We start from the raw sequence: 12,430 nt of genomic DNA on the forward strand, positions 1-12,430 counted from the left end.
CCACCTCCGATTCTGTAATGGTAAAGTCCTGCAGTCTGTTTGTAATAACATCATCATCATATTTTTGACAACAACTCAGTTTTACATGTCCGATGGTGGTGGAACGAGCGGAGAGAGAGAGAGGCAGGCTCAGCCTTCAAACGTGTCTGGCAACTTACAACATGAAGTGTGGGAAAGATCTCATTATGATCAGGCAGTGTGGGAGAGAAAAAGAATAGGTAACACAAAGGGATTTGGAGTGTTGGTTTGTGGAGAAGATGCACTACTGAGCTGCATCACTATGTGTTTGCACATGTGGTTTTGTGACGGTCTTGTTAAAGGATTCATCAGAGGTTTTTTGTCGTTGTTCTAATTAGGCTCTTTTACAAGGTTGTGAGCAAAACTGGGTACAGTGTGTGTTTTTTAGTGATTCTCCGAATGCACACCGGCTCTGGATGAATATATTTGGAATGTGCTAAAAGCTCCCTGGATGATGCAAGATGAGCTGCCGGCAGCCTAGTTCTACATGCTGCTAATGAAGCACAATGCAGGAGCAACTGTGTGTTTATCTTCCATTAAACATTGGACATTTTTTGTCAGTGAGGGTGTGTGTGGTCTTTAAAATGAACACACAGAGGCTCTATCTAGTGTTTTCGACTGGACACGATTTCAGGATAGATTTGTATTCCCAATCTCCATGCTGCTCAGATTTGTCTGTGGAAAAAACTCCCTGTTCACACATTTTAGTGGAGAATCACATTCATAAGTGTCTGCCTCTCACTCTCTCGCTCTCTCACTCACTTGCCATATATACGCTAAGCACACACTTGTGTTTTAATTTGAGCAGTAGGAGGCAGAGCGCTCTCTGCCTTGCTCACTGAGAAGTCTCCAGTGTTGGTGGGATTGTGAGCCTGCCTGTTGGCACCAGCTGCTCCGGACACACTCTCAGGGATGGAAGCAGAGCAGAGCTTTTCTCTCTGTATCCCTGTGCCTCTGCTGCACCACATTTACCTGAAAACCTTGAGGCATTAGTGGAATTGAGGTAGGCTTGTTTTTCTTGTCTCTTTCATCAAATGTCTGTCTCTCTACCTCTTGGTTGTCAGGTCTCTCCTGCTCCCCCCATAGCCTCTTTTGCATTTTACTTTCTCTGTCACTTTCACCTCCTCTATAGCCATCCTCACCACTGCTCGGACTTTATTCCTCCCCTCTACCCAGCTCCTCTATCCCCTCCTGTTGTCATGGTGTCACAATTAGTTTTATTTCTGCATGACGGCTGAACAGTAATCGCTCTGCGAACAAGTTCCCTCATCTCCTTACCGACAAATGATGGAAAATACAAGTCCAAGTTTAAATATGTGGAAATATATGATGTTTTATATATTTAATATATAGCATTAACAATATTTGGTTAAGTAACTCTCTTTAAATAGTACATACATTTTCTCACATTTTTAAATCATTGCTTTAATTTTCATCAAGAAAACATAAAAAGGGAGGAAACCATTACCTCAACCCTGCTAATAATGTAACAAGCCCTGTTACTGCAACTTCCTCAGTTGCAGTAACTATGCAGTAACTAGTAGCTATGAGGATGATGATGTAATGATGAACAGAAGAGAGTTACCCAGAGACAGATAATAGTTTCACACATATTAAGTTTTGCTTTATAGAGAAGAAGGATTAGCTTTTTAATCCTGAGCGGGTTTTTTTTAAGAGACGGGGGCTTCGCTGATTTATCTCCTTGATATAAGACAAAGGTCAAAGGATGTTAAGTAGTTGTGTTTTTTTCTAACACCATCATTGTAATTGTTATCTGATAATTTCTATTTGGCCTCTGAGAATTTATTATAGTATTTTTCACTATATTTTAACATGATTACACAAAAAATTGTCAGACCCTTAATTTAATAAATTTTTTTCTATCAATTATAAGGTGATTTGCAAATTATTTGTATTTAGACAAATCAAAACATTATCTCAAGTATCTTTCCATAGAAGTTTAAATCCTTACAAATTTATAGAGAAACCCAGAGAAATGTCATGCAATAAATCCTGCATCATATTAAAATGTTCCATTTCAGTTTTTTTTTAATTGAGGTGTTGATTCAACTGCGTGCTAATTTTGGAGGCTATAGTTTCTGCTAGTTTTAAATTGTGTTAAATATCACTGAGATTTTTTTTCTGCTATTAAGCCGACACTCATTGATATAAATAGTGTGTACCAAATAATATAAACTCCTGTCAGTATAACACAGTACACCCTAACAGCACCAGACACTGCAGCCTCTATAATGATTTCACAGTTGAATCCTCCATCTTAAACAGCTTCAACACACACTGAACATCATAACTTTGATGAGGGAGAACTGATTTTTATTTTTACTTCTTTAGGTAAGGGGACAGTCACTAACTGGGTTAGTCTTACGTAATCAAGTTAAGTCATGGCACGTTGCTGCAATAAAAGACAGAAGGCGAGAGTTGTTTTCTTGGATTACTGTAGATTGGTGGAGGAACACATTAAAAACACTCGTTCCAGAGAGGATTAACAAGACTCATTTACTCTCTCTGAAGGACTCCGCTGGTTTCTTAAGATGATGGCAGCGTGACACACACGTGAGGGGTTATTTACAGGACTTCTTAATGAGCAGCATTTAGTCTCTGCGTAGAGAAACCATTTGATGCCTATCACGTGGGGAGTGCAGATCTTCAAAGAAATCAGGGTGTTCCCCTGAGAGTTAAAAGCTGCACAGCAGGACGCTTAGTGACCTTGTTCATCCACTCAGTTAAAACCATCAGGCTCTTTCATTCCCATCACGCAAGCTCCACAATGCCTTTGCTATTTTCATCACACCAGACACTTGTCTCTGATCCTTCTGCCTCTGTGGTCCTCAACTCCAGAACACTTTGAGAGACTCCAATCAACCCCTCTACTCTCATTTTCCCTCCCACCTCCATCCCAGAAAAAAAAGGTCACTTCAAGTCACTGATAACTGTGTGCTCCATGCTGCCTGTTTAAGCCTCACTGCAGACCACGACTTCAGATTTGAGTCAGGCAGCTGGACGGTTGGAGGGACGACTTATGCCCAGCTGTCCTGCTCTCTGGCTTGAATGGGCCACGATTTACCTCACGTGCGGCAGCACACAACCTCATGTCACCTTCTCATCTTTATGGGAGGCAGCACTCCTGTGGGAGGGAGAAAATGCTGATGGGTAGAAACCAATAGCTGTAGCAAAGGACATGTTGAGCGCGGTGTGATTTGCATGTCAGATGTCATTTTCTTTTCAGCTGATAGGATTCTGGTGATAAATCATTCACTGATAATTATATTTTATATATTTGATTTTTACAATATACGATCTTTATTTAAATCACAAAATGGTTTTATGTTCAGTCAATCTCAATCTTCAGCAAGGTGACTTGTAACTGCAACAAAGTAAATGTTATTGAGCAAAAAGTACAATATTTTCCTACAAAATGTTGTTGAATATATCTGTGTTGTTTCCGAAAAGTATATACAGTGTTTTAAGTTCTATATCTATCTATCTATATATATTTGAATTTCATTGATTCTTAGTAACAAACTAAATATGGCATCATTTATCCTCTCTTCCAGGTCAATCCAGAGCCAACATGATTCCCCTGAAACAACCAAGGAAACAAGCATCCACTGACACCTTGGCTTCCATCGACCTGGACGGACCCGCCGACCAGCCTGCCCATTATGCCACACCCCCACCACTACCCAAGAAGGGTGTACCTCGCCCCAACAACGACTCAAGCCTGGGAGGCAAAGAGCAAATCCAGGGAGCCCAGAGACCCCGGGCTGAGGCTAAACCTGGGGGCACCAACCTCAGTGTGGCCAACCCTCTGTACGACTTGGACTCCACCTGGGAGACGGCAAGCCAGAGCTCCTCCCTCAGCTCCGAGCCTCATCGATCCAACAATCACGAAAGCGGCGATTCACTAGAGAGGCCGTCAGTTGCTGCAGCCACCAACAGGGGCCATCCGACTAACAGCACGTCCTCCATGATTCCTCCGCCGGCGTTTTCTGCACCTAGCGCGACCAGCAGAGATAGAAGAGCCTACCCAAGTACAGAGTCTCTGGCTGGAAGGGGTCGGGCCACAGGTCGAGTTTCTGGTACTGGAGGAGGAGGAGGCTCCAAACCACAGAGATCTGCTCTTTACAGAGGTCTGGATAGCTGGGATGAAGTGGTGGGGAAGATCCGGGGTCTCCACACAGACACGCTGCGGAAGCTGGCAACGAAGTGCGAGGACCGTTTCATGGCTGGCCAGAAGGATCACTTGAGATTTGGGACTGACAGCTGGTCCCTTTTCAGGCTGACCACTGGGAAACCCTGCTGCGAGGCGGGTGATGCTGTTTACTACACTGCTTCCTATGCCAAGGACCCACTGGTCAACTACGCTATCAAGGTGAGACTACCTGTTTACAGATGTGTTTGTCCTTCAGGATGACCACTTCTGTTTGCTTTTTGCCCGGCAAAGAAGACTATGGTTAATAGGGTATTATATTAGGGCCTGAGAAATGTAATTTGAGTCTATTAGGTTAATTGAAATCTACCACATTTAACTCACTTACACTAAACTTAAGGTTACTTTAATTAACACAAAGTGATGCACCTTTTTTTGTTGGACTAGAAATTGTACAACAAGCTGTTCAAATTTCTAGATTCAGGTGAAAAAATTGTAGTTGTGGGATATAGCTGCAATCATTGGTACATTGAATAAGGATCTGATCTTCAGAAAAATAACTATTAACTTGTAGATGAAGAAACCATTTTTATAATCAATGAATTGTCTTTTTAAGGCAATGATGCCAAACCTTTTGTTTCAGCTCCTCCTCTTTGTTTTACGTTATATCAATGCAAGCTTGTTATATCGGAGTTTTAATTTTGGGTGGAAAACAAGACAACATTTTTTTCTTTAAATATGTTGAATGATTATTGCCCTTGTTTCGATATATTGTTTTAATTTAGTGCAATTTGGAAATTAATACTAAATACTCACCTTAACATGTAATATCTAAAACCTATGAACATTGTATGGTCCCTGACAAACAAACGGGGGCAAGTTTGTCCCACTTCAGCTACTTACTACATGCCTGACCTAAAAACAGCCACAGTTCATAATATATAATTCACCAAAGTATTGCAACAAACTTGTTCTCTTCAGCATTGTAGGATTTTGCATTTATGATTGTGTGTTTGTTTGTATTTTTGTTTTTTGTCTTGGCCTTTTTGCCTACTTTGCGTTCTTGCTGCATTGAGAGAGATCCTTTGATAAATTTAGGTCTGGTGAATGTTGAACACAAAAGATTAATTAATCACCATTATTTTGTTTTGGTCTCCTCCCACTCACTTAACAGGGGTGGAGGAATGTGCTGAAATATTTGCGCTTAAAACTTCAAGCCTTTAGGGCACGATCTTGTGTAATGAAACCTGTGTGTGCATGCATAATTGTGTTAGGGGAGCATTTTTGCCAGCATGTGTTACAGTATTTGTGTGCGTGTGTGTGCGTGTGTGTATGATAGAGAGACGAGAAGGGCTGGGTCAGAGCTTCCCGGAAGAGCCTTGAAGCTAAATACAAAGCAGATATGAATGAAGGTTGCATTATTCACAGGGTACGAAACTCTCTGTGCTCTGCAACACTTCAAAGCCTCGCTTCATATTAGCAGCAGGCTCAAGAGAAATACTTGTTTTTTATGATTCTCATCCATAAATAAGGCGACTAGGAACAGCAGAACAGAGACAGGCCCCAACTTTCCAATTATAATTTCCCCAACTCTCTATTGTGATGTGGCCCACGTGTGCTCCTGCCTTCCTAAAACCTGCAACTGTATGACAAGCATATTATTCCTCTTTCAACGTGTGAATTCTCAACTCTCAGGGGAATTCAGCAAGCGACTCCTGGTGATTAAAAGGTTTACAGCTTCCCTAAAATATCAGGAAATGCTCGGGGCTCTGTGTTAAAAACACACACTCTGCAACTCTATTACACTGTAAAGTCTGTGTGTACAGAGGTCTAAAGGTCTGAGACCAAGTTCCCATTTTGAACCTTACTGCATCTTCAAGGGATGATCTGTAGGCAACTGCAGTTTTTAGAGTTATGTCTAAACAAACATCCAGTGAACATGTAAATTCTTACAGAGGTGTATAGTCAGTCCTAACAGAAATAATGAAGTGGAATGATTGAGGTAGTGGCAATCATAAAAACACATCTCACATACACATAAGGTCAAAAGTATAGCATGGCTGTAGACTTTTTAGTAACTTTTACATGTACATTAGACAACATATATATGAGCAAATGAAATTCAGTGCACATTGATTGACTGATGAAACATATTTTAAAATAAATAACAGAAATTATAGCAACATGTTATTCCTTGCATTTTGACCAATATATTAAGGCCCTAAAGAACCATGTTTAAATTCACTGAAACTGCACACACTAACAAATCAGTCCCCTATATATGTATATAAGTATTTTTTCATCAAAATCAATGAATATTTCTCACTGAAATCAACAAGAAATGTCCCTATCATTTGTTCCTATGATCTGACTTCCCTGTGTGGCATTCAGTCTCAAACCCATTTATCTTGACTGAATATAAACTCCTGTTATGGCTAGAATTTAATCACTTTTTCAAACATATATAAAAGTTCACAAACAATTCTTGGTTGTACAATTTTTTATAATATATGGTGGCTTAAACTAAATAGACAAATTATCCAGGCATCTTTTATAATAGTATTTGTAAATTGGCAAATTAACTGAATTTTCTCTTCTCTATCTCTTTATATCTAGATTTGCCGCAGCAAAGTGAAGGAGACCCAACAGCAGTTCTTCCACAGTCTTGCAGTGAGACAGAGCCTGGCCCTGCACTTCAACATCCAGCAGGACTGTGGTCACTTCCTGGCTGACGTACCGGCACGCCTGCTGCCGTGGGAGGAGGAAGAAGATCAGGAGGAGGAAGAGGATGAGGAGGAAGAAGACAATAGTGAGTTGAAGGACAAAGAGAAAGAAACTAAGACTGAGTCCAAGAAGACAGACTCTAGAGCACCGAATGGTAAATTACACGAAACCTCAGCAACGGGTCACACAAACACGGCCAATCGCTTGAGGAGCCGAGTGGTGGTCATCACACGTGAGGTGCCCTTCCAAACGGTGGCAGATTTTGTGCGAGAGGGTGTCGCTCGCCACACTCACAACCCGGAGCTGTACGAGCGGCAGATCTGTCTCCTGCTGCTCCAGCTGTGCTCCGGCCTGGAGCATATGAAACCGTATCACGTGACGCACTGTGACCTCCGCCTGGAAAACCTGCTGCTCGTCAACTGCCAACCTGGCAACCCCTGGAACCTGGACTTACTCGAGCCCAACAACAACAGCAACAGCGCCAGCAGCTCGGGTGCAAACTCCGCTGGTGCTATGGCAGCTGCCGCCAATGCCACGTGTCCCGCCCGCCTCATCATCAGTAACTTCTCCCAGGCAAAGCAGAAGAGCACTCTCATGGCTGCCGACCCCAGTACGCTGAGGGACCAGTCGCGCCTGGCGCCAGAGATCGTCACGGCAACTCAATACCGCAAATGTGACGAGTTTCAGACCGGGATTCTCATCTACGAGATGCTGCACCAGCACAATCCCTTTGAGGAGATGCCCGAGCTCAAGGAGAGGGAGTACACCTGGGCTGACCTGCCGCCGCTGCCCGTCAGGTCGCTCTACTCACAGGGCCTCCACCAGCTGGCCAGGTTACTGCTCACCGTCAACCCCTCTGAAAGGATACGCATGGCCGAGGCCCGGGCCTGCCTGCAGTGCCTCCTCTGGGGCCCTCGGGAGGACTTGTTCCAGGCGCTGGGCTGCAGCAACATAGGCCCCCTGTCAGGGGCCACATCCAGCCAGCGCGAGGCCACACTCCAGAACTGGTTGGACCTGAAGCGGACGCTGATGATGATCAAGTTTGCCGAACGCTCGCTGGACACAGCTTGTGGCGTGAGCCTGGAGGACTGGCTCTGCTGCCAGTATCTGGCGTTTGCCAACACGGACACCCTGAACCGGGTGGTGCACATCCTGCAGCTGCCGCAGCCGCATCAAGAGTCCCAGAGCCAGCCGGCACAGAACCAAACTTCAACCCAGACACATCAAGCAAACACCTTCCACGTTACTCAGTCACAGCCACTATGAGCTCCTCTCCTCAACTGTTACTATAGCAACTGATCCAACGTTCCCCTGGGTGGTACCTCGGCTAATGTTAAAGAAAGGGGGATGGAAGCTAATCGTCAGCTTTGACTGTGCAGCAGCCGCAGGGCTCACAACTAAATAGCTGGTCGTCCACTGTCTTTGTTGTCGTCATGGACAAATCAATCCCCCTTGTTTCGCCAAACAGCTCGGCTTCATGATCAGGGTCATGATATCACTCAGATCAGCAACTGCCTCATCCAGTGACCGTCTCACATGGTTTTCAGACTTTAAAGGATGATGCAGAGTTATTTGTTTCTTAGCTTTTGTTCTCACATGTGATTTAAACTAAACCATGTATGGATTGAAGAAATTAATTAAAAATGTGAGGGATGTTTACGTTCTGTGTTTTCATCAGCCAAATTCTGAAATAGTTGAGGCATTTATTAGGTACAGTCGGCGGCCGTCTCTCTGTGCTTTATTCGAGACAGAATCAAATGGAATAAAATAAAAACTTTATATTGTCACACATGAATATTTTACAGTTTCACCAGACTTCTGAAGATGCACCACAGTTAGATTTTTTGGAGAGGAAACTTGAGATCATCATAAGTTTTATTATCAAAATGATTTAGGTCTTTGCTACATTTAAGCAACAGTTCAAGCTTGAGAAGATGCAGATTACATTGTTTTTATGAACAGAGAGAAGTGAAGGAAAATTATTTGATATGAAGGCAATGTGAGGAAAAGGAAAAAAGTCAAAACGAGTATCCTCTTCCAAATTAGAGCAGAATTTGCCCCCTTCAAAATCAGATCTAATCAGGGTCAGATATTTTTTTAAATAGAGTGAAATAAGTTTTTCCACTGAAGCCAAAGATTGAGCACAAATTGTTTTGTTTAATTTGAAAGAAAATTTAAAGCCTTTTTTAGCAGAGGTTTATTTCATGAATACAGTAAGATGTTATTTAACAATAACTAGGTTTATTGATGAACAGATGAGGCTGAGTTAACTGTCACTTTAAAATCATTACTTTACAATATTATTAACCTTACACTTCAGGTTTTCCTGATTGAGAGTAAGTGATGAACCCTGAGCTGATTTATTTTTTTGCAGTTTTCCAAGCACAGTTAAAAAGTTTTAGACGCTTTGAAGCCAAAATGGGACACAACTGCCCTAGCTGTTGGTTTGGTGCAATTGTTTTATTTTATGTTGTTTCTTTTGGATGTAACAGTGTGTGGACGTTTGCTCAACAGTATGCAGTCTTTTACTTATCCTCTTCTCTATTTGTTTTGTGGCACATAAACTGAATCATTTCAGTTCAGTCCTGCGACATCAGAAACAAAGTGAATTTCATTGTTCAAGTTTTGTTTTTTCTTCCAGCGCACGGGATGTTTTGGAGGACTGCAAAAAGTCCTTCTTTGCCTGTTGTATTGTTTTTGTCAAGTTGTCCTAACGGTTCTGTGCGTTACAGACGACATTTGCACATTCGGTCTGAACGTTGGTGCTCCTTGATGGAGACTGAAGACACGATGTGGATGAGGATGATGATGATGCACGAGAGACTGAAAGAAGTTCCTATGATTTTGAAGAGCTGGATATGTTGTTTTGCAGTGAGTGAATTTTTTTGTTGTTGCCTTGACTGAAACAGACACTGGGGCCTGGTCTCGTCGACTTCTGATCTTCCACTTTGTGAACCACTTAGCTTCACACATATGAACTAATAGTTCAACCGCAGCCTTTAAGAGAAACTGCTCAACCACTGAGGCTTCCATTCCTCCGGCCACGTCTCCCCCTCGTCCTCCTGTCGTAGCACCGCCGCTCGACAGACCCAATGTGCTTCAACTAAACAAGCTCTGTGTTATCGATCAGTAAATTCCTGCCTGGAGTCAGTGGAAGCAGCGCGTGCACACAAGACCCTCCATTGAATTTCGGTTTTCTTTGGGGGATTTTTGTGCACATGGGTTTATTTGTGGTTATAATGAATACCCACATTGAAAACATCTGTGAGTCAGAACTGTTTGCTTCAGTGCAGAATGTTCCCTTGACATGGAAGATGTTTTCAAACTGATGCTGCAAAACATCCACAAGTTGACTCTTTTCTTTCCCTTTCATATCCAAAACCTGCAGCAGTTCATCTTCTCACTAAGGAGCAAATGTATGTTTTGGGATCAGGATCCTGTTTGTTTTACTGCAGATGTACAGAACAAGAGTTTGTTGCTGCGTTTTAGGGTTTTGTGTTCTAAGGAATGTGTGTGGACAGCACTGGTGGCTGTCCTTGTATCTAGAGATTTAAGCCTTTATATATTATATATAGTATAAATATACATATATAATCTTTATCTATTTTAATCCACACACTATTTTGTCAAGTACAGAGCACCTGTATTTCTGTCGTTAGAGTCCAAATATCATTTATGCATTGTTTTCAAGTTTTACTTGACGTTCCTGATTCTGGCTTGTTTTGGTGAGTAGCTACCACTGTTCTCAACAGAGGATAAATAAAAATCAATCATACTGTTAAGTCGCGTTCATGTACAGAACAATGAACAGTATTGTTGCCCCTTTGCTGAGGAGATGAACCACTTTGAAATGAGGCTGAAGGAGGATTACGGAACGAACCATGAAAAACTCAGCATTTATCAACAGCAAATATTCAGCTTCTTGTGTTGTATTTTTCCCTTTGCTCTGTTTTCTCTCGTTGCATTGTTTATTGCCACTGAACAGGAAAACGGAAGCTCTCAGAGGATTTCTATTGAAATGTGTACAGTATGTCTCCTGGCTTGCCGCCCTCTATTGTTGATGGAGTTAACCGACAGTAACAGAACAATAAATATATGTTTTTATAGATCAACTGTGTGACGTTGTGTTATTGCTGCTGTGTGATGCTTGATTAGCCCCTCGCAACTCGACAGGTTGTCTTCACTTACCTCCTTTTTTTACAAAGTCTCAACTGCAGCTGTACGTCAAAAGATTTAAACCTAAATTAAGTCATTTTAAAGTTTATTCGTCTGTCGCTTTAGTCTTTTATTAAATATGTGATTTGCATATCTGTTTGTGCAGCAGTGATTTCAGCCAATAAACCATCATCCTCAAGCTTCGGGGCTGATAATGAGTCTTTAAATTATTCACAGTGTCCCAACTAAAACTGGAAATATGTTAATCGTGTCACTGGTTTGAAACATGAACCATAACTAGACTCCAGAGAAACCTGGAATCGGAGTGTTTATGCATTTTAAAAACGGCCGCATCCTGATTCTTTGCAGAAACACCTCAGAGGAATCCAGTATCTTAAAGATGAAGACAACTCAACATTAGTCTTATTCAGTGATTTATACACATTATATACTCATAACACTTATTTATATTAATTCAAGTCAATGTTTTGTGCTATATGCATTTATTTATGTTTTCAAGGTTGTTACATTTCTGGTTTAAAGATATATTCTCTGATTTATTTCAACTGTAAAGTACATTACACCTTACTACAGCTCACTATTGATCTACACTGAAACTTTGTGTTTTGAGAAATCTACTCAAGCACTTGGTTGTGAACCCCCAAAAAAGTATGATTTAAAAAACCTCCAACCAAGCCATGTTATTCAAATCTTTTTATTGTGTCATATTTTGAATACAGTCGCTATTAAACAGGCTGTCTGGACCAAAATGAAATGTTTGTTTGCAACATATACTTGAGTCATACTCAGTTTGGGGGTGGGAGGTGTTCCGTTGGCCCATATTGATTTTATTGAATTCTGCCAACACCTGCTCCACCACCAGATGGAGACATTCATGAGATGAAAACCAGGGGGCAGTGTTCACCTACTGTTGAGTGTCTCCTCATCTGTTGGTTTGTTTCCTTTGGCTTCCATGTCCGTCATATTCACTATGATTTTACTATGAAAAATAATATGAAAGCATATTAATCTGCTATTTATGAAAGCCAGTTATTTAGCTTGAACTTTAGAACCAAAGTGTTTTCTGCACTTGCTCTTTTTACAAGATCTACCCAAAGAAATACAAATATCAAGACTTACTGTGGCACATTTGTCAAATAAAGCTACAAAGTGATCTTCTACATTGCTCAAACCTGTCCAAATCCACTGCATGAGGTTATGGTGAAGGATTTTCTGTTGGCCTAAATTGTGACATTCATCCATCTGCATCCAGTTCCATGCTCCACTTGGTTTATTACCTGTATTGTGACCTATTTCTGAATCAATACTGTGGCTGAATGAGGTCAACGAGAAAACTGAGGG

The 12,430-nt window shown here is 41.6% G+C and overlaps 1 protein-coding gene across 1 annotated transcript in view; it reads left to right on the forward strand.

The window, feature by feature from the left end:
* The window catches only part of peak1 (pseudopodium-enriched atypical kinase 1), an 87,099-nt gene extending 76,074 nt beyond the window's left edge, over positions 1-11,025 (forward strand). Inside the window, exons 6-7 of the mRNA XM_062390143.1 lie at positions 3,594-4,411; positions 6,806-11,025. Of these exons, the coding sequence (XP_062246127.1) occupies positions 3,594-4,411; positions 6,806-8,179 (2,192 nt within the window). The 3' untranslated portion in view covers positions 8,180-11,025. The remainder of the gene's footprint in view (positions 1-3,593; positions 4,412-6,805) is intronic.
* Positions 11,026-12,430: the final 1,405 nt, after the last annotated feature.

The sequence above is a fragment of the Platichthys flesus genome, chromosome 6 (assembly GCF_949316205.1).
Source record: "Platichthys flesus chromosome 6, fPlaFle2.1, whole genome shotgun sequence".
In the NCBI taxonomy this organism is placed as follows: Eukaryota; Metazoa; Chordata; class Actinopteri; order Pleuronectiformes; family Pleuronectidae; genus Platichthys; species Platichthys flesus.